At 46.9% G+C, this 22,633-nt stretch overlaps 2 protein-coding genes across 2 annotated transcripts in view; one reads left to right on the forward strand and one right to left on the reverse strand.

Moving 5' to 3' along the window:
* Positions 1-3,288: 3,288 nt before the first annotated feature.
* On the forward strand, positions 3,289-9,518 carry LOC121615728 (calcium-responsive transcription factor-like). The gene is given in 15 exon segments (XM_041950096.1): positions 3,289-3,357; positions 3,786-3,890; positions 3,975-4,262; positions 4,338-4,489; positions 4,859-4,937; positions 5,020-5,125; positions 5,128-5,208; positions 6,114-6,228; positions 6,314-6,457; positions 6,535-6,685; positions 7,321-7,332; positions 7,551-7,654; positions 7,742-7,883; positions 8,450-8,513; positions 9,415-9,518. Coding segments are annotated over 15 exon segments (1,716 nt in total).
* A 2,153-nt stretch (positions 9,519-11,671) lies between these two features.
* ttn.1 (titin, tandem duplicate 1) overlaps positions 11,672-22,633 on the reverse strand; it is a 175,256-nt gene continuing 164,294 nt past the window's right edge. The window contains 9 exon segments of the mRNA XM_041950097.1: positions 11,672-13,027; positions 13,819-14,136; positions 14,397-14,550; positions 14,689-15,179; positions 15,288-15,444; positions 15,561-20,677; positions 20,777-21,382; positions 21,553-21,858; positions 21,945-22,520. Of these exon segments, the coding sequence (XP_041806031.1) occupies positions 12,735-13,027; positions 13,819-14,136; positions 14,397-14,550; positions 14,689-15,179; positions 15,288-15,444; positions 15,561-20,677; positions 20,777-21,382; positions 21,553-21,858; positions 21,945-22,520 (8,018 nt within the window). The 3' untranslated portion in view covers positions 11,672-12,734.

Consider the following 22,633-nt stretch of genomic DNA (forward strand, 5'->3'; position numbering starts at 1 on the left):
TCTCCACAGTGACAGGCATTTCCTTTTGTGTGAAGACTTCAGGTAGGGGATAGAAGTTGTTACTGTCCACCTCTGACACCTCTAGCCCAGACAGGGCGTATGCAGGAACGACCTTTTCATGCCCCATTGTCCTCAACAGGAAGCTGGTCCTTTTGCCTGTGACACTGAGTTTTTGCATGAGGTGTTCTGAGCAAAATGTAGCTGAGCTACCAGGGTCCAGGAAGGCATATGTTGTTATAATGCGACTTCCCTTTGCAGACTTCAACTTCACAGGCAGAATGGACAATACACATTGGTCTCTACCGGCCCCTGTATGCCCACATGTTTCACTGGAGGACTGCTGGATGTCAGCAGAATCCTTTGACTGTCCTGGGGTCTGTTGCTGTTTAATATGAAGCGCAGTTGGATGAGTCTTTCCACAGGTTTGACATGTCAAGCGCTCACAGTCCTTGCTCATATGTCCAGGGCGTAAACAGGCGAAACAAACTCCCTTTTGCCTCAAGAGGAGAATTTTGTCCTTGTGCTTCTTGCCTCTGAAATGCCTGCATTCTTCCACCAGATGGCGACGATCACAGCACAGGCATTTCACTTCATCCACATCTTGCGACTGGTCCTTGCCATCATCAGACACATCCGTTGATGTTACAGCAGCAACAATGTTTCCCTTTACATTGCCCCTGGGCTGTGACTTTGATGGCGGCCTTGTCATAGATGAGGCAGAGGGTGGATCCTGAATATCGCCGAACAAGGGGGTCAGACAGAATTTTGACACGCCGTTCAATGAACTGCACCAGGTCAAAGATATGCTCTCTCAATTTAAATGGCAGCCTTGAGAGAATGGTCCTCATATTTACAGGCATATCCAGCTCCTGCACATAGCTCAGTTCCTGCATAACATTACAGCAGCCACGTAAAAACAATGAGTAGGCCTGCAGTGACTTCACATCTTCTGCTTTAATAGCTTGCCAGGCCAAAGCCTTCTTCATGTAGGCTGTTGCCAACTTGTATGGATTGCCAAAATGTTCAGTGAGGAGGCCCTTTGCCACTACATAGCCACGCTGTGGCGCCATATGCTGGCAGCTGCGTACCAATTCCTGTGGCTGACCTCTGGTAAACTGCTCTAGATAGTACAGGCAATCTCCTTTTCCAGCCTTACTCTCCACACCCTGTTCAAAAGCCTTCATAAATGGTCGAAACTGGATAGGGTCCCCATCGAACACCGGTATCTCTCTTGATGGTAGAGATGAGATGCGCTGTTCATGAACCAGGGCGGCTGTGATGTCATTCTGCCTTTGCAATATATCCAGTAACTCAGGTAAGTGTGTTGTATTGGATGCATTATTGGTAGGAAGTGGTTGTGCAGCCATCACATGCTGTTGATGTGCTCCATGTAATGTTCCATGTTGTAGCTGAATGATAGCGTGTTGCGGTTTCAGTACATCGTTGCACCACTGCTCAGTTTGCTTTCTGCACACCTCTGCTGACAGTATGTTGTCAGGTGGTAGTGGGCCTTTGGTGGCCACGTATTGTGTTTGCTGTGGTGGGCCAGGTTGAAATTCCATTGCATTGGGATTAAGGTTAGCCACTTTCCCCTTTTCCTCATGCAGATATGAGCTCATGCCATCAGAGCGCGCTGCTGAGTGACTCCTTCTGTCTGAGGCATGCAGCACGGCTAATTTAGCCTCTGACGCAGCCAACTCAGATCAAGCTGCTCCTTTCTCCTCCTCAGCTGTTGCTCCTGCTCCTCAATTGCATGCTTCTCCTTTAAAGCAGCTTGACGAGCAAGAAGCGCTGCTCTGTCCGCTTTCGCCAGCACCCTGGCTTGGCTTGTGCTCGACCTACCACTACAACCAGTTTTGTGTGACCTTCTACTACCCACATTAGAAACACTGTCAATTGGATTAATACCAGTACCATAATCAACATTTTCATGTGCAGCTTCAGCATCACCATTTACATTCACAGGAACACCTGCATCAGCATTGGCATTCAAAGCAGTAGACAAATCAGTGTGAACATTTTCAGAACCCATTGTCAGAAAAACCTTAGTTTCACAGATAACATCATTATTTGGAATCATTTTTGCTTTAAACCAAACATCATGCCTTTCTTTTTCTTCAACAGTTAATAAACTTAACAATGACTCATGAATGCGTTTTGCATCTTTACAATTTTCCACCAAACATTTCAGAGCGTTTTGTTACTGAGGAATGTCATGTTTTAAACCGTCCATTGATTTCCTAAATGCGCTTGCATTGTCCAATTTTACCTTTCTGTCCGTCTGTAAAGCCAACAGTTTATCAGCAAGTGCGTTTGCACGCCTACTTTGCTGATCAACGCCACTAACAACACTACTAGGCTTAGTAGCTGTTGGTTTATCACACCGATCCATTATAGCAAGAGTTGGATGAAAAAGGACGATAGTTCGATGTACAAAAAAAGCGATGTGAAAGTCAATAACGCAACGCACGCAAAGTCACTCAGTCCAAACGACGCACGATTTCCAAAGTCAAATGTCTGCCGGCATTTAATACATGTGTTGTGTTTGTACCCGGGTACTGTGTGCGCACAAAATAAACAAAAGATTTAATTGGCCATTAAAGATTGTAGCGCTACAAATACCTTTCGTCGGGCGCCTTGCAGTCATCAGCTGGTTGTTGTGCTCCGATGTATGGTTTCCCCGTCAAACGAAGCTCCTTGTCAGTAGCTGACGAATCCAAACAATAAATCCACAACGAAAACAGCTCTTCATGCTCCTAATTCCACAAGCGCAGAAGACTCCGACGTGCGAACTAATTACAAACAGTGGCGGGGTATTGACTGATATTAAAGGAGTTCTGTTCTGATACGGAACTACTGAGGCGTCACTGACGCAGGTGGTGGCTAGGCTGATGCGCTAGATCTTACCTGAGGCTATTTGCTAACTACACTGTGACTTACTGTGAACCGAAATAAATCGACGGTACTTTTTGAGTCAATGGTGATCCATTTATTTTACGAGTCCAACATCAGGTTACACACCGTAGTCACAAGCCGAAATCAACAACAGTGAACCAACATAGCGCTTAGCTTTGCCGTAGCGTAGCGTATCAGTGTACCGGTGTAGAGGTGTGGCGCGTAGCGGTGTAGCGGTCAAAACCCTTTGCCCTTCCGGGTAGGACGCCTAAACAACAACAGATGGTTCCTACCTAAATACTTGACGGAAGGTTAACTTTTATGCGCCACCCAGTGGACAAAACATAAATCAAACTCATAAAGAAACCATACATTTTGGCTCCTACAGTTACCATGGAGACGAGTACCCACAGAGACAATGACGTCAGCAGTCCTGAACCTGAACAGATGAGGAAGAGCGATGTGAGTACATGGAGGCGAAGAATAGGAATGTTCAGGTCAGAGAGAATCTACTGAGGCCACAGACGGGGCCTTCAGATGTCAATCACATGTTGTTTTAAGGTGGAACATACTTCCTTTAATAGACCTTCATGTGACTGCAGACACTGTTTATCTTCAGTTTTTAGACATTAGCCTGTTTTCAATTCATTTTGCCATAAAATGAAAAGATTTTTATTTAATATCTCCAAAGACAACGTGGTCTAAAATATCCCCTTCATACACTCGAGTGGATGATTCAGGGTAAAAAGCCTTTAATAAACGTGCTTTATTACAAAAACACGTATCTGCCTTCTCACGTTCTGACTCTGAATCCACCAAAACCAAGTTTTCTGATTCCAAACATCTGTATGTGTGAACCCAGAACAAAACTCCCTGTCTGACTCTGACAGTTCAGTTTCTTTCTGCGTATTTATGAGAACAGAACAAAGCACAACCAGGAGGTTCAGGAGAAACACACAGTGGGTTTGGGCTCGGACAGTTTCCAGGCTCTGTCTGTAAACACAAACATCACATCTGTCTGTCAGTTTGACTCGAGCTGTCAGTTAATCTGTGGTCTAGCTTTTGACTTGTCACTCCAGTCTGCAGATCCTGGATCAGACCTGCTTGGCGCCGTCTCCTCCCCTGTCTCACCTGAAACAGGTGCTGCACTAAATCCCATCCCTCAAGGCGACTGGCCCCGCCCATCGCCAGCAGTCACTGTGACCACAGAAACAAACATTCCTCCTCCTCCTCCTGCGGCTGGCCCAGCCCCCTCTGATCCAGCTGCTGACACCTGGGTGACATCACAGCTGCCAGCTCCGCCCTCAGCGACGCGTCACCGTCAGCTGATCATCGTGGAGCGGCGAGGTCAGACACCTGAACGCGTGGTGAGTGATCTTTATTTCAGATCCGTTTTCACATCATTTGTTACAGTTCAGCAGTTTTTCTGTGTTTCATGTCAGGTGATCGTGATGGGCCAGTCAGAGGGCAGAGAGGTGTTTGTCGTCCCGTCCATTCAGCTCTCAGGGTCCCAGCTGGCTGTGATCGGTCCAGCAGGTAGCTGTACTGGGAGGATTGTGATTGGAGGGGAAGACGACGATGTCATCAGACCTCTGTAATGTCAGTTAAAGTTACTAATTATGGATTTGTGTCTGTAGGTGCTGTTGTTAACATCCCGGTAACCATGGTAACTGACTCCAGCAGAAGTGAGCAGACAGCAGCGGCCAGGTCGTTTGACTCATTTCAGACTCCGCCTCCTTCAACAGCCTCCGTATCCCACAATGCATCTCATGCTGGTCATTCAGGAAGTGCTCATGTGATGTGTTTTCACTGCTCACCTGTGCTCTCAGGATGTGACATCATGTGACGTGTTTTCACTGCTCACCTGTGGTCTCAGGATGTGACATCATCACAAGGAGTTTAGTTTAAAGTAATTATTAGAGTGTGTGTCAGTCTGTGTTGAACCTGTGTGTGCTGCTTTCAGCAGTCTGGATGTTTCCGCTCAGCTGAAGCCGCTGCCCTCCAGCGCCCCCAGCTGGGCTCTGAGACTGCTTGACGCTCAGGTTAGTGTGAACAGACAGTCTGTACGTGTTCGTTCGTCATGAATGTGTCAGACAGGCCCTCCTCCTCCTCTGGTGTCAGTAGAAGTTGGGAGATTCCTACAGAGGTTTCTGCTGGTCGGAGGCGGAGCTGGAGGCCATCCTGTTGCTCCACAAGCAGCAGACCGGTTGCGTCTCCGGGACTCGTCAGTCTCGTCTGTGGACAAACCAGCAACCAGACTGATGTGGAGGTCTCAGTACGTGCCCTATGACGGCATCCCATTCGTCAATACAGGTCGGTACCGCGCCGGTTGTTTCTGACTGATGAAGCCTCTCCTCTTTGATTTGTTGTGAATTAACTTATATAAGTATTTAAGTACTATCAGCAGAACGTAGTTAAAGTACTCAGAGTGTTGGTGTATCAGTAAATGTTCCTGTCAGTGTTTCTCATCATCTCTGATGTTTGTGGATTAATATTCCTGCTGCATTAATGTGGATGTTTGAACTACTTTATATCCTGTCGGCTGGTTTAATCTGCAGCGATGCATCATATTCTAGAAGATCATCATGTGTTTGTCCTGTGAGAACCTCGTATCTCAGAAAAACAGCCTGTTTTCAGCTTTGTGACGAAGCATTTTCAGCTGATCCAAGAGGCTTTTAAACAGTTTATTTAGCTGAAGAAGACATGAAGGAAAACTTCATCCTTCAGTTTATCACAAACATTCAACATCAACACATGTGGAGATACGAGCTTTTCACTGGACAGGAAGGAATCTGAAGAGTAACTAAAGCTGTCAGACAAATGTAGTCGAGTAAAAAGTACAATATTCACCTCTTAGATGTAGTGGAGTAGAAGTATAAGTAAGCTGCAAAAATGCAAGTAAAAGTAAGAATTCCTCAAAATTACAGTACCACTACATGCACTACTACATGTACTTCACAGTACTACAATATGGAGAAATAGTTCAGGACTGTCAAACCACATGTTTAAGGATGTAAAATAATGTGTCCTGTAGCACAAACTGACAAACGGAAGGACCATAAAACCAAAGAAGAACAGATCAGTTCATGGAGAAACTGTGACAGGAAGTTCAGACAGAGAGGGAGGAAGGACGAATGAGGGAAGAGGAGGGAAGGAAACACACAGTGAGCACAGGAAAAGAAATAAATGATGTCGGTCGGCTGCTCGCTGTGTTTCAGGCAGCAGAGCGGTTGTGATGGAGTGTCAGTTCGGACCTCGCAGGAAAGGACTGCAGTCAAACAAGAGCTCCGAACACACCGCTGAGCTCTCGTACAGAGCTACCTGTCCCGCCATGTAAACTGCACACGCGGGACAAGGACTCCTCGAGCGTCCCGGTCTCTGAGCCGCGAGGGTCCACAGTGACTGTCGTCTGTTTCAGGATCTACATCAAGAAAGTTCGAAAGTTTCCAGAGTTCAGGGTCCTCACAGAGCCGACGGCAGACAGGAAGGTGGTGAGACAGGACCAGGAGAAGGCCTTTCAGAGTCTGAAGAACCAGAACCTGGAGGCAGGAGGGGTCATCAGGTGCAACACGAACACCTGCAGCTCGAGCTCAGCAGCCACACACACATCAGCATCTTAACCTGCATCTGTCTCTGTAGGTTTTACCTGCAGCTCCCCACAGAGAGGGCTCACCTGTACCACACCATGGACACGCCCCCCATCCCCCCGCCTCCCCCTGACCTCACCCCTCCCCCCACCCAGCCAGAGGAGGAGGAGGAGGAGAAAATGATGGAGGAGGCAGCAGAGCAGGTAGGAGAGAGCAGTAAGACTGAGAGTTCACATGATTTTAAAAAGTCCTTGAACAGAGTCCAGGACTTCTTGTCCAGGACTTCTTGTCCAGGACTTCTTGTCCAGGACTTCTTGAGGAAGTCTGAGGAGTCACACACTTTCAATTATAAACCATTAAGGGGTCCTTGAGAAGGTTAGAAACCATTGAAAGAGTTCCTTGAAGAGTTTGTAAAAATGCTTAGGGTCCTTGAGAGGGGTTAAATTGTGCTTGAAGAAAAATCAAGGAGTCCTTGAGGTCGTTCAAGGAGCCATAAAGAATGCTCTAGTAGTCCTTTAGGGAGCTGGTTACTGGTCCAACTTATAAGGTCCTTGAGAACTTTCAAGGAGGATGTGGAGGTTCTGGTTCTAGAGGGTTTTTGAGGAAGTTCCAGGATTCTTTGTGAAGGCTCAAGGAATCCTTCAGGAAGTTCTAGGGGTCACTGAATGATTGAATGTCATCCAGGATGGGTTTTTGAGAAGGTTTATGAAGTTGCTGAAGAGGTTTTGGAGTTCCTTGAGGAAGATCCAGGAATCCTTGAGTAGAGAGAGGAGGGGTCCTTGGGTGAAATGTTAGTAGGTCTCAAGGAGGTTACAGGAATCCTTTAAAAAATTTAGAGGTCCTTGTGCAGGTTCCAGGAGTCCTTGAGGAGGTTTTATCAGTTCTTGAGGGAACTAAAGGGATCCTTGAGGAAGATCCAGGAGTCTGAACTGATGGTGGAGCTCAACATGTCCAGTTTGTCTGTTTGTCTGCCTGAACATCTGATTATTGATTGTTTTAATTGACAGTTGACAGTTTGTTGTTAGCATCCCTCTATTAGCAGCATGCTAACAGTTCCCTCCCCATCAGGACGGAGTCATCCGGTCTCGCCTCCACCCGCAGGTGGCTGAGAGGATCAGGCAGCTGGTGGCAGCGGGTCATCATCAAGTCTACAGCATCCGCAAACAGCTCAGGTAGGAACACCTGGCCCCGCCCTCTGACCGCCACACGTGTGTTGACGTTGTGTGTGTAGTGTGTTGTGTGTTGTTTGTGTGTCTCAGGAATTTTGTGGAGAAGGAGCTCTTTAAATGTGACGACCTCCCAGAGAGACACAACCTGAGATACTTCCCCACCGTCAACGACATCAAAAACCACATCCATGAGTCCCAGAGGGCCCTGGGTCTGAGCAGCAGCTCTGCTGAGGTCTGACACACACACACACACACACTAGCACACTAACACACACACACAGACACACACATGCACACGCACGCACACACACTAACACACACTCTCACACACACACATGCACACACGCACGCACGCACACACACTAACACACACTCTCTCACACACACACATGCACACACACACGCACGCACACACACTAACACACACTCTCTCACACACACACATGCACACACGCACGCACGCACACACACAGACACACACACATGCACGCACACACACACACACTAACACACACTCTCTCTCACACACACACATGCACACACACACGCACCTGCTTGTCTGTCTGTTGGACGCTGCAGGGGTAAAACCATCAAACTGACTCTGTCAGTCCAGCTGCTATCAGGCTGGTGTCACGTTGTCTGAACCGGGCTTGACTTAGAACTGAACCTTTACTTTGACCAGGACACAAAACACCTCGAAGTAAAAATGGTCCATGGTTCGAAACAGGTCGGGGATCAGCTGTGTGTGAAGAAGGTCAAAGTGTTTCTGTGGTCTGAAGTGAATGTGTCTCCCTCTAGTGGACAGAAGAGAGTAGACACCCTCTGATGAAGACTGTCACACTGACACTGACTCCTGCAGGAGGTAACACACACACACACACACACACACACACACACACACACACACCATCCTGCTGTGATCCTCACAATGAGAAACACAAGCTGACACGCTCACCATCACACCACAGGACAGGCTGGAGCGCTGAAACATACTCTCTCCTGATTGGTCCACACAGAGGCTCCATTAGTCATGGGAAAGGTCCAAATTCATCCAACACACCTGAGACTGCTGTCACTGCAGCAATGGGCACATAGAGTACAACAGTACGTCTAACTTCATGTTCACAACAACAAAGATCACTAATACCAAGAAAAAGTCAATTATTTAAAATAAAAACAGTAAGTTTAATTAGTCAATTCAAGAAATTACAAAAACTTAAATCAGTTCAGTCCATTGCTTAACAAAAGTGTTGGTAATTAAAAGAGGCCAGTTAAAAGGCTGTAAGAGACTCAGCATCAACAAATTCTCCTGTAGACGCTGTCAGTGGAAACTGTCGGAGTATAATTCTCCTGGAATGAAGAGTTTACAGTGTTTATAATGAATGTCAACAGTGAAACTTAAAGGACACAGAAAGGTTTGGACGAGGACGAGATGGTTCCTGATGAGGATTTAAGGTTTGAAGTACAGAACATCAGAGTCTTGAAGCTGAAAGTTTGCTCCAGGTCTGCGTGAACTGAACTTGGTTTGATCTGGATCTTGTCCTGAGCCGACACACTATGAAGAGTCCAAAAACACACTGACAACATGTCATACTTCCATCATGTTCTGTTAGACCCGTGCGACCTGCTGTCTGTCATCGCGACATGAACGAGTGCAGACTTGACTCATGACGGTGTCTGAACAGGTGGAGGCAGCACACTGACCACAGGTCAGTAACTGTGGACAGCTGTCTTCTGTCCAACCCTCATGTCTTTGTCTGCAGTGGACGGAAGCGACTCTTTGTCTCCTGAAGCTGTTCGGCTCTTCAGTTCTCTCTCTTCTCTGCAGCCCAAGATCTTTGCTCAGCTGCAGGTCAGAAAACACTGATCAATAACCGCTAATCAGTCTACAGCCAGAAGTTTAGCAAAAGTATAAAATGTGTTTCTTCTCACAGGGAATTCTCCAGCCACTCCCTCCTCCTCCTCTCTCCCCCTCCCGCCATCCTCCTTCCTCCAGACTCCCAGAGGAGAGTCAGTGGGGGCATCGGGCCCAGAGGAGGTGCTCGATGAGGGGCAGCAGTTCAGTGGAGGAAGCCAGCATGTGACTCCACAGAACAACCAGCTGCAGATCGTTGACTCTGCTGTCAGCAGTGAGGATGATCATCAAATACATAGTGTCTGATGATTAAAGCTGCTCACTAAGCCTGTTACATACATGCTATCATGCTAACAGACTGAGGCTAAAGCTAACAGGTCCCAGGTCATGTTATCATGCTAACAGACTGAGGCTAAAGCTAACAGGTCCCAGGTCATGATATCATGCTAACAGACTAAGGCTAAAGCTAACAGGTCTGAGGTCATGTTATCATGCTAACAGACTGAGGCTAAAGCTAACAGGTCTGAGGTCATGATATCATGCTAACAGACTGAGGCTAAAGCTAACAGGTCTGAGGTCATGTTATCATGCTTACAGACTGAGGCTAAAGCTAACAGGTCTGAGGTCATGTTATCATGCTAACAGACTGAGGCTAAAGCTAGCAGGTCCTAGGTCATGTTATCATGCTAACAGACTGAGGCTAAAGCTAACAGGTCCTAGGTCATGTTATCATGCTAACAGACTGAGGCTAAAGCTAACAGGTCCTAGGTCATGATATCATGCTAACAGACTGAGGCTAAAGCTAACAGGTCTGAGGTCATGATATCATGCTAACAGACTGAGGCTAAAGCTAACAGGTCTGAGGTCATGTTATCATGCTAACAGACTGAGGCTAAAGCTAACAGGTCCTAGGTCATGTTATCATGCTAACAGACTGAGGCTAAAGCTAACAGGTCCTAGGTCATGTTATCATGCTAACAGACTGAGGCTAAAGCTAACAGGTCCTAGGTCATGTTATCATGCTAACAGACTGAGGCTAAAGCTAAAAGGTCCTAGGTCATGTTATCATGCTCACTGTGACGAAGTGGCTGAGAACTCGACGTTTGTCCCACTATCATATATCACCATTGGGGCCGTATCGCTTGCAGCTTGTTAATTATTGGTTTAGCCGTAGTTCCGCCATTGATCTGTAACTTGAAGACACACACTGCACCAGGTGTGTTGGTGATATGTTATTATGTTTGGTTACAGGTAACATTTCATCATCTCAGGTTAAAGTTATTCTTGTTAAGTTTAGTCACAGTGTATTAGTCCAGTTCTGTGTTCCGTAAGCCAATTGTTTACGTTCTTTGCTGCTTACCATTCACACCACATGTTCCAGGGACAAAAAGAACACTTCCTGTAGTTATAACTGGGTGACATCATCAGTGATGACACATGTTGGCATGTTTCTATGAAGCAGACAAGCACAAACACAGATGAGTGAGCTGACTCCAGTCCTGCAGTGAATCTGTTTCTGTTCCTGGACCATCAGTCACATCGTCCACTCAGAGTTCCAGTTCAAGATTCAACCCCCATGAAACCTTTCTGAGGCACCGCTGTGGGGGCTGTGCAACATGTCTGTCTGCCTGTGTGTGTGTGTGTGTTTGTGTGCCTGTCTCTCTGTCTGCCTGCCTGTCTGTCTGTCTGTCTATCTGTCTGCCAGCAGCTGTTCACACCTTCTGTATGAGGGGAACGATGTCAGACCAACACGCACCTGAACAGGTAAACACGTTATTGTTCAGTAATCTCAACATGGCTGTTTGGTGCAGAAAACGATTGATTGATTGATTGGAACGAAGTGTTGCAGCTCTGACATGAAGCACAGATAAAACTTTCCGCTCCAGAAGCGTCCTGAGTCTGGAAACCAGCAACATGTCTGTAACATATTAAACACGAAGGTCGGCTCCTTGGATGTGAAGACCTAAAGCCGAGTACGTTCTGAGGTCAGTCTAAGCACTGTTACATCTTTAACACGTCATTTATCAACTCATCATTTGTATTCTACACGTACAATGTAGTGGAGTGAAAAGTAGAGCAGAAATACTCAAAGTACTTCCAACAGTACAACAAAGACTGAGAGCAGGAAACAACAAAGACACAAGAACCAGGAGAGAACGTGTGCATAGTGCTGAAATCATGCTTTATTAAATCAGTAATGCATCAAACTCAAGGAGGATGAATATAGTTCTACATCAACAGATCAGTTAAATCAAAGTGCAGGGAACCACGTCTGCTCTCTCTCACAGGCGATGGAGTCACTGCGGTGGAGGAACGAGACCCCGCCTACTGACAAGGCGCAAAGACTAAAACCTACAAACACCCACACTCAAACACACAAACACTTCAGCTAACTGTCCTCCGAGAGCCGGCGCCGCTTCTGCACAGCAGAGCCGCCGTTGACTTCCTGTTCTTTGTTGGCCAGGAGATGTTACGCTTCAAGAAGCCGGCGCGGCCGTCCTGTGCCAGAAACGGCGCTCTTTATTAAAATGATCTAAACGCTCAGAGTGCAGGCCGCTCGCACTCTGAGCCGGTCATCAAATCGTGGTGGTACGACAAAGTCGGTCTGAGCACAAGGCCGTTCGTGCTGCTTCCATGAGGGTGATGCAAACAGCACTCGGGGTCTTACGCTCACGGTACAACTCATAGGAAACTGTAATACGTCACGCGCAGAGGCGTGTCCAAAACAATAACTCTTTCTGTTTGTGTTTATAACGTCAGCAGGGAGCCTCTCTACCTGCTGAGGCAATCTTAAAGACTTCAACGAATCGTTGAGGCACAGAGTTTAGTTTCTCACTTTGACAGGGTATTCGTTCCTGGTGGAACTTTCTCCTGTTAAAACATTTGTTCTTTTGTTTCAGTTCATATTATTGTCATAAATAACAATGCATACATTTCCCATAACCGTTAAATTCGGCTATATACATTATGTACATGTCACAGAAAAGTGGTTCAAAAATCCTAAGTCATAATTGTCCAATATGGCACATTTTATAACAACTTTAGACTCGAGTCTAGTTTGGCATAAATTAATGTCAAGTTTGGTACAAAAATAGTTCATATTTACAAGAACAGAAATCCAGATCTTTATCAAGTATTATTGTTGCTAATTCACTAAATAAAAAGGTTCTGGATGAGGGAACGGGGGATATAAATTAACTTTTTTTTTCTTTTTCTTTTTTTTGTTTTTTACATCGACCGAATGTGAACGTTGATGGTTGCAGCGTCGGAGCCGAGCTCGTTGGACAGGCGGAGGGTGTACGCTCCAGCGTCGCACTCCTTCACTGCAGAGATCACCAGGGTGGAGAGGTCAGCGGCGTTCTCCACATGATAGCGATCGTCCCCGTTGGGGAGGGTCCGCCCCGAGTGAACCCACTGGATGGAGGGTGTGGGGTCTCCGGAGAACACCCCCGTCAGAGTCAGGGGCTTCCCCCGCTCAGCGCTGATGTTCTGCGGAAGAGCTTCGATTTTTGGAGGAGCGCCTGTTGATGAGGAGAAGACGGAGGTCAGAGACGAAGGTTTTAGATCTGACAGATCAAAGTCACAGGAATAAAACACAATCTTTAGGGAGGTGGTTTGACATCAGTTAACAGTGTTCTGACACATCTGTAGCATCTTTCGCCTCATATTTGACATTAATTAGCCAGACCAGTTGCTGAAGCCTCGTTTCTCCTGCACAGTACAGCTGTCTGATTGTCATAGCGACACAAACAGGAAGAATGGAGGGTTTCAAAGGGATGGTGTTCTGAGTGTCGCAGCAAGGAGACAAACTTTGTTTCAGGACGATTTGATGGTGCCACACTGCTAATATGATAGCTTCTTTCATTCTGCACTCCCTGGCTCTCAGCTGTGTACGTTGGCTTGCAATGTTGAAAAATCTGCTTGTCATCCTGTAACTCTGAGCCAAAGTTCTTCCATTGAAATGCATCTATGTCAGTCAGATTAGTGTCCTTCATGTCCCATCTTGTGAAATGAGTTGAAAATCTACTTTACTGTCGAAATGACTACAGCAAAGACGAGGCTTTAATGACTTCCAGTTGAACCGGCACTGCGATTCTTTTCTTTGGAGTTACTTTTAGGACTGCGGGGTAATCATCAGTGCTAACGTCTCACGTATCACATGACGATTACTTGAGAGGAACAGAATATTGGCTTCATCTCAGACCACATTTGTCTTCACTCACAGATGCTGAGATCAGTCCTGACACACTTCCTGTTATTCCGAGTTTAAGTGCAAGTTATAGATTGAGGCAACATGTAAAATGCATCTCACCTTTTTTCACCCCTGTGGTGAGGGCCCCCAGTGAGGAGGAGGCCTTGACATGCGAGTGAGCAGACATTTCCATCATTTGGCTGCTGGAGCTCATGGAAACCATTGACTCAGCCATTATGGCAGACATGCTAGTTGCAGACGTGCTTTCAAACGAGTACTCGGCGGCAGCAGAGCGGGAGACGTTGCTGTAACTGCCAGCCAGCGTGGAAGCCTCCATACAAACTGATGAAGCAGATAAACCTTTCTGCATGCTGGCAGCAGCATCGGTAGAAACTCTTTGTTCCAAAATTATCATTTTTGCTGGTTCTTCAACAAGAGCTGAGAGGATGCAAATGACAAGCACATGGCTCATATCACAATGTACAGACACTGTACGCCGTATGCATACACTGATGGTAAGCTGGGGTGCACGAATGCCTTAGATTTCCATGTCTATGTTTGAAAGTTGAATTAGTTTGAAGATATTTGTTCTGGTGCAATCAAAGTTTCATTTTTTAAGCTTTAGTATCAAAGCCAATTAAAAACACTGAGACACAGTGTGTTTAACTGGGTTTAGTTCAAACAAAGTGGGGACTTACTGAAGACGTTGAGGGAGGATGTTGCAGAGCACTGTCCAAACTGATTTCTGGCTTTGACTGTGTACTTCCCACTGTCTGCAACGGTGGCTTCACATATCTCCAAAGTGAACACATTCCTAGAGCGGCTCAGTCTAATGTTTGATGTGACAGATATCTGCAGAGAGAGACAGAGTGATATTGTGTCAGCAGGTTTCTATTGTTGAACTCACCTTGAAAAATAGTCTGAAGAGCACTGCATCAAAAATTTTCTCTTTATCATGAAACTAATAACTTTCTGGAGAAAACTACTCACAATCATGTTGTCTTTCAACCACTCGACGTCAGGGGAAGGCTCCCCTGCTATTTCACATGTGAATTTGACATTTTGTCCTTCGTCCACATTCTGGGACCTGGGCTGCAGCAGGAAGTGGGGTGCATCTGAGTGCTTGGCTGTTACCGTGGTATCAAATTGACACCGGACCAGGCCGTGCTCTGTTTGAGCCTGACATGTGATGATCCCCTGCTCGTGCTGACTGACCGACCTTATGGTCAGGGTCTGGTCGTTTCCAGACACTCCATATCTGTACTGCTCTGAGTTGGCCAGTTCCACCCCATTAAGATTCCATCTGATGTCAGAGACCCCAGGGATGCTGGCCCTCAGAGTCAGAGACTGGCCCTCTGTAATGGACATCTGGCTGCAGGAGGACGTGACCTCTTTCATAGAGGATAAGACCTCCTCATGGACCATTTCCTTTGTCTTGACTCCCTCATAAATTTCAGCTTTTGTTTTGGAGCTTTTAGAACCTAGAGCAGAAATAAGAGAGTTTGTGGAAGGAAACCATCTGAATGTTTGTAGAAGCATGTTAATGAAGATGAACTGGTTCTCTCAAGCACCTGCTTATGGAGCCTTACCTTGCACAGTGACTGTGCACATTGTGGACACTGCTCCAGCACTGTTGGTAGCAGTACACTTGTACATCCCGCTATCAGAAACCTCCAATTCATAGATCTCAAGATAAGCCGAGCCATACTCCTCGAAGATTTCATACTTCCCACCCTGAGTCAGAGCCTGTCAATCAGGAAAATACAGTCAAACCCAACATAAATGTCACTTTTTCCATTCGTTTTTTATCTGTGAAGAACTAAAATGAAAACTAAAACAATTTGAGTATTTGAATATGTTACCTTTCTATCCTTTATCCACGAGATTGCTGGTTTGGGCTCTCCTGTCACCTTCACTGAGAGCCTGACGATAGAGTCAGAGGCGGCAGTGACGTCACTCAGCCCGACAGAGAAGGATGGCTTCTTTTCAAGTGTAGGTGACATCACTCTCTTTGGTGATTTAATTGGAGAAGTCACTCGTTCCTTCTCAGATGGAGTTGGGGATTTGGGAGTTGGAGATTTTGGTGTTGGAGATTTTGGTGTTGGGGATTTTGGTGTTGGGGATTTTGGTGAGACTGGAGACTTTACTCTTTGAGGTGACTTGATTGGCTCAGGGGATTTGACTCTCTGAGGAGACTTGACTGGTTCAGGGGACTTGGCAAGAGGGGACTTAGCCTCTGGAGAGGTGACTCTGGGTGGTGCGACTACCTTCTCCTTGGACTCAGACTTGCGGATGGTCAGAGTGAAATGGGCCTCTTGTTTGCCTCCAGCATTTTCCACCAGAACAGAGTAGCTGCCTTCATCCGACTTCTCAACAGCAGAGATCTCAAATTGGGAGTTGTACTGAGAAGAGACAATGTGGTGACGGGCAGAGGAACCAACAACTCCTCCTTCGTGCAGCCAGGTGATAGAAGGTGCTGGCTCGCCATCCACATCACACTCAAATCTGACGAGATCTCCCTCCTCTACAGTCAGGGACTGTGGCTTGGTCAGGATTTTGGCAGGAACACCAGGTTTCTTCCTTGGCTTCTCAACAACAGTGGTGGACTCTTTCACAGTTTTAGTCACAGTTTCCTGCACTGTTGTTTTAGAGGAAGAGACATGATACACCTCTGTTCTGGTCATCTCAGGCAGTTGAGAGGATGGAGGCTCCTCATCTTTGCGAAGTGAAGAGAAGGCAGCATATTCTGCTCCGGCTACATCCAGTGTAGCATAGTCAGAAGTCTCTCCTTTGGCATTCCTGCAGACCACACGGTAAGTGCCAGAGTCTTCAGTCACGCAGTTGATAATCTGGAGAGTCAGAACCCCACTAATGTTGGTCATGTGAAGTTTGTTACTCTGGTGAATCTCTTTCCCATTGTGGAACCACTTGACCTCAGGCTCTGGTTTGGCCTGGACATTCAAGGTGAACCTCGTGCTGGAGCCATAGGGTACACGATGAGATCTCATCCTGATGGTGATGCGTGGGGCATGGTCAAGGCTGAAGGGAGCCTGTGTCACCACCTCAACCTTCCTCTCCACTGATCTTCTCTCTGATCTGATAGCCTGCTTTCTCTCCTCATACCTGGATGCAAAGTCAACCTTTGGAAGGGTCACTTCTGTCTTGACAGCTTTTCCTGGAGTAGGAGATCTCCTCTCAGGTTCAGGTATTGGGAGCTTCTTGATGGGTCTAGGAATATATTCTGAGGTAAAACCTGTCAGGTGTTCAGATTCAGTGCCTTCAGAGATTGAGGCAACAGTAGTGATAGTTGTTTCCTTTTTCAAGGTTCGAGTCTTCTCCTCAAATTCCATGCGTTTGAGTTCACTCTTGTAAGAGGAGATTCTCTGGGCAGTTGTGTGTGGACGCAGCAGCTCCTGATCTTCTCTCTCTTCATACACCCTCTGCTTCTGTCTTGGAGCTTTGTATGTGACTTTGTCGTGACGCTGGCGGAGGTCGACAAAACTTGGACCAGCCTCATATTTAGATGGGATTCTGTAGGAGTCATATCTATGAATGTCTTCCTCCTCTTCATCATCACCGTAGACTCTTCTGGGAGAGGAGGGACGCAGGGCAGACAGCTCAAAGCGAACTGGGCTATACCTAGGTGGAGAAGCAGAGTAGCCAAGCTCCAGTTCTTCCTCCAGACGAAGCCTCTCCTCCTCAGTTCTCTTCATTGACAGGTAATCATTCACAGGCAGCAGCAGCTCCTCATCTGACAGGTCACCCAAGGACCTCCTCCTGATCCGGTGATAGGCCTCCATCTCAGGAGAGGGAGTGCGGTGCCTTGCAGGCCTCACTGTCTCCAAGTCATCCTGAGTCATGGATGAGATTCGCCACTTTGGTTTATATTGGTCCTTGATCCTGATAGGTACCTCATAAAACTGCTCCCACCTAGAGAGGCGGATGCGCTTCATCCTCTTCTGCTGAATCTTCTCCATTGGCTCAGGGAACTCATACTGATCCCGCAGCTTCTTGTACCATTTCATGTCAGAGAGTGGCTTGAAATGTTTTATTTCCACATCCTCCTCAAGAACAGCTGGGTTAATGACACGAGGAGTGGGGACGACATACGGCATACGCAGCCTCTTCTCATCTGCCCGCTTCTTCCTCTCCTCTTTTTCTTTCTGTATCTCAGCTTCAGTCTTCTCACCCTTCTTAGTAGTCACAGCAGGTTTAAACATGGTGGCTGCTTCCCTGACAGCTTGCACTGCTGCGGGTGGTAGAGCTGTAACCACAGTGCCAGCCAAAATCTGAGACAGCCTCACTTTTTTGTCTAATTCCTCCTTTCCAGCTACCTTTTCCTTTTCCTTTTCACTGGTTTCATATTCCTTCTTTACATGAGTGACACGTTCTACCTTGAGCGTTGCCTGGCAGCTGGCAGATCCCGCAGTGTTGGTTGCAGTAACTCTGTACACACCAGAGTCCTCAGGGAGAGTGTCTCTCACATGAAGGATGAAATAATCCAGACCCTCATGGACAACCTCAATAGATGGTCCAAAGGCTAAAGGCGTGCCATCCTTCTCCCACTTCAATGTGGGGTGACCAGATACTCTTATCTCAAAGCGCACATTCTGGCCCTCCCTACACTCAACGTTTGCAAGCAAACGTTTGAACATTGGCCTCAGAGTGAGGTCTGCTGGTTTAGGTCGAGGAACAACGGTAAGACGAGCCTTGCAGCTGTCATCGCCGTACCTGTTGCGGGCCACAACACTGTACTCAGCATCGTCCGATTCATCAAGGTTGTGGATAATCAGCTGGTAAAGGCCCTTGTCACTTATGAAGGTGTATTTCCTGTCATCATGTCCAGGGATGAGCTTCTGTCCAGATTTGTGCCAGATGACACGAGGCTCAGGGTGAACAGTGATGGTGACGCCAAAGCGCAAATCCTCACCAATGTAGGCTGTACGGTTAACCAGTGGAAGGGTGAACTCTGGTGGCTTTTGAAGCATTCTGGTGGTGTCAACTCTGCGCTTTGTTTTCTTGACTACACGAGTGGTGAAGAAGTCGCGGTAAGATCTCACACTGTTGATAAACAGTTCTGCGTAGGCACTGTCCTCACCATACTCATTCACAATCTTGCATCTGTAAGTGCCATCATCTGCTCTTGTTACTTTGTTGATGGTGATTACAGCTAGGCCGTCCTCATATTCAATTTCATATTTGTCACCAGCTTCAAGTTGCCTGACCCCACAGTACCATGTCACTTCTGTAGTGCTATCATAGTTGTCGATGTTGCAGATGAATTTCACATTGTCTCCCTCATTCACCACGGCATGGCCAATCTGTCCTCCAACAGGACCATTTTCAAAGGGAGCAATCTTCACCTTGGCGACAAAGACACCACGCTGGGACCTGATGGAGCCGCCACTGGCCACACGGGCTGCAGAAACCACAGTATTCCACTCTTTCCTCACCATTGTTTGATAGTATCTCTTATGCCTGTTGGTTGGGATTGCTCTGGTGCTGATCTCCTCTGTAGGCTTGGTCAGCCAAGGATGCGCCAAGGCCTCAGCAGCAGTCATTCGGTGCTTCCGTTCCTTTGTCATTAGACGGTCTGTGAAGTCTAATGCCTCAACACTGACCTGCTTGAAGGACTCGTCATCATAGCTGTAGGCCGCATTGGAGATGTTGTCAATCATTTGTTGGTTGGTTTCTGCTGTGAATGGATTAAGTCCACTGAGGAGGACATATGCAAGGACACCAACCGACCACATGTCAGTGACACTGCTAACCATGTCACATTGGTGGATCTCAGGGGCTGCATACTCTGCAGTGGTATACTGGATCTTGATTTGTTCTCCAGGAGTCAGGTGTCTGGACTGGCCCAACTCAATAACCTTCACATTAGAGCTGGTTCTAGTTGTGTACACAATGTTCTCAGGTCTGATATCAAAGTGTCCATAGCTCTGACCATGCAGGAACTCAAGAGCTGAGCAAATTTGCCTGATGTAATTGACAATTTCAAGCTCATTGAGCTCAAACTCAGCTGTGTTGAGGCGCTCAAAGATGTCAGCGCCAGAGATGAAGTCATAGATCATCACCAGCTCTTCAGGGCTGTCGAAAGACTCATGGAGGAGCAGGTAGTTCGTGTGTTTGGCCAGATTCAGTGTTGCAATTTCCTTCTTAACTATTGCTTGATCAGCGCCTCTCACTTTGACGAATTTAGCCATGTAGGTCTTCTCAGAGCTTATGTCAACACAGCGGTGAACAATGCCAAACTGGCCTCTACTAAGTTCCTCTGCAATGGCATATTTGTTGTGCAAATTCTTGGCATCGGAGTGTTGAGCCTTGCCCCTGGGTACATGTCCAGTATCATCAACCTCCCTATCATAGAGCAGAACTCTTGATTTGTCCTCCTTGGTCATGACAGGTCCACTGGTCTCAGATGGAGCACTCTGTCCAAACTTGTTCTCAGCAATGACTCTGAACTGATAACTGGTTCCTCCAAACAGATTTATAACGGTGTAGTGGGTGTCACGGGACTGGGCAACACGCTGCCATCTCTCAGCCGTGGTGGGGCACTTCTCAATGATGTAGCTGATGACCTTGCTGCCGCCATCATTTGCTGGGGCCACCCAGTTCAGTGTGACTGAGTCTCTCGAGACACCACTGGCTTTGACACCACGTGGAGGATCAGGCACGTCAGCTACATCCAGTTCAACCGTCTGCTGGTCAATGCCAAATCTGTTCTTAGCACAGACGATGTAGAAACCAGCATCTTTCTTCTCCACTCCATTGGGGAACACCAAAGAAGTGAATGATCTGGTGACGATGACCTGGTAGTGGCCATTGCTGTCAATAAGATCTTGTCCCTTCTGCCATGTGATGACAGGATCTGGTTTGCCACCAAAAGGAATCTTGATATTGACTACTTCTCCACGCAGGGCAGGGATGGCTTCCTTGTCCTTTAGGTTCTTTGGCAGATGGATCTTGGCAGGAACTGGAAATGAGAGAAATATTGTGAGATGTCATGCTTTATTTCAATAACATTTTGTTCATTTTAAATTGGTTTTGTCAGTGCAGTGCAAAGTAAGCTTACTTTCAACATCCAGAGAGACTGTAGCACAAATGGAGCCTCCCTGGTTGGTGGCCCTGATCTGGTATACAGTGGAGTCTTCCTCATCAGTCTCAGTGATGACCAGCTGGTGATAACCTCCCTTGAATTCCTGGATCTTGATCTTCTTTCCATCAGAGTGGATTTCCTTTCCTCGTCTGAACCATTTAATCACAGGCTTAGGCTGTCCTGTGATCTTGCAGACAAGGGTAGCATTGCTCTTGTACTTGACACTCATGTTCCTCAGCTCTTCTTTAAAGGCAGGAGCACGGATCTCAACAGCTGTGGCTGGAACAATGGGAGCAGTTTCCTCACTGTAGTCACTCTGTCCTCCGAGGTTCTCGCACTTCACACGGAAGATGCACTCGATGCCCTCGGTCAGACGCTTGACAGAGAACACTGTCTGTTTGATCTCGTCTGTGGTCACTGGAGTCCATTCACTCCATTCCTTCTTGTCCTTCTTGTGCTTCATCTCAAGGCAATAGCTCTTGATCTTGGAGCCACCATCACTGAGTGGAGGCTTCCAGGAAACCACACAAGAGTCCTTGGTGATTCCAGAAACAACTGGAGAGAGAGGTGGTGATGGTTTCTCTGTGGACAGGAATATATATAGCAGAGATCATTGTCAGTTCTTTTGCACAGTGTACCAGAGTGTCCCTTTGCATGTAAACTAATATGGGGTGCTACAACACTATGCTGACATTGTTAGACATTAATTTATGAATTACTTGTAACATAAACTGATATTGGATTAAATTTACCCAGTTGGCTCTTGATAAGGATAGGTGAAGTGAGCTCCAGTGGTTCACTGTTGCCATAGCGATTCTGGGCGTACACACGGAAGAAGTATCCAGCGCTATCGATGAGGTTAGGCACACGGCAAGATATCCCATTGATGGATGATGACACCAGTTCCCACTCTGTGCCCTCCTTGTCCTCACGTTTCTCTACGATATAGTTGGTGATCATGCAGCCTCCGTCATCCTTAGGAGGTTTCCAGCTGATGATGACGGAGTTCTTGAGGAGGGCATCCAGCACAATCGGACCCTGAGGCATGTCAGGTTTGTCTGCAAATAGAGGTATTTGGTATTAAATCCAATAATATCACTTTTTAAAATGCATGCTTTGTTGCAATAAATTGAGATGAACATACCATAAATTTCAACATTGAATGCTGTGTCAGCCCTGCCAAAGTGGTTGTGCAGTCTTATCCTGTATTTGCCTCCATGGACTCTACGTTGCACGTTCTTGATGATTAGGTGTGTGTAGTGCTCAGTGTTCTCAATGCTGATGTCCTCTGTGTTCTCCAGGGTCTTTGCCCCATGAAGCCACATGATCTTTGGCTCGGGACGGCCAATGTAGACGGCATGGATGCGCAGAGTGCTTCCCAAGCCAGCGTAGTACGTTTCCTTCAGAGGGTAATCAGGATGGAAGGCTGAAGCAGCCTCCAACACCAGGATGCCTGTGGTCTCAGCTTCACCGGCATCATTGATGGCCTTGCAAGTGTACTCTCCCTCATCCTCCTGCTGGTCGGTCATGATGGACAGGGAGTGGTTGCGGCCATCAGAGCTCATCTCGTACTTGCGGGACTCAACAATCTCCTTGCCGGCATGATACCATTTGATGTCAGGGACAGGTCTGCCAATAATTTGGCACTTCATGACAGCAGGCTGGCCAAGCTTGGCAGTTACTTCATCCATTTCTTTTCTCAGGCTTGGTTTAGTTTCAACTGTGTGCACAAAACAAGGTAGTATATTCAGGAAACGTTCAGTTTTGTTTAGTAATGCTTCACATTGAAGTCACTCTGGGCAAGCAAGTTGGGTAAATGCCTATACAGAATTT

This window comes from Chelmon rostratus, chromosome 13, assembly GCF_017976325.1.
Source record: "Chelmon rostratus isolate fCheRos1 chromosome 13, fCheRos1.pri, whole genome shotgun sequence".
Lineage (NCBI taxonomy): Eukaryota > Metazoa > Chordata > Actinopteri > Chaetodontiformes > Chaetodontidae > Chelmon > Chelmon rostratus.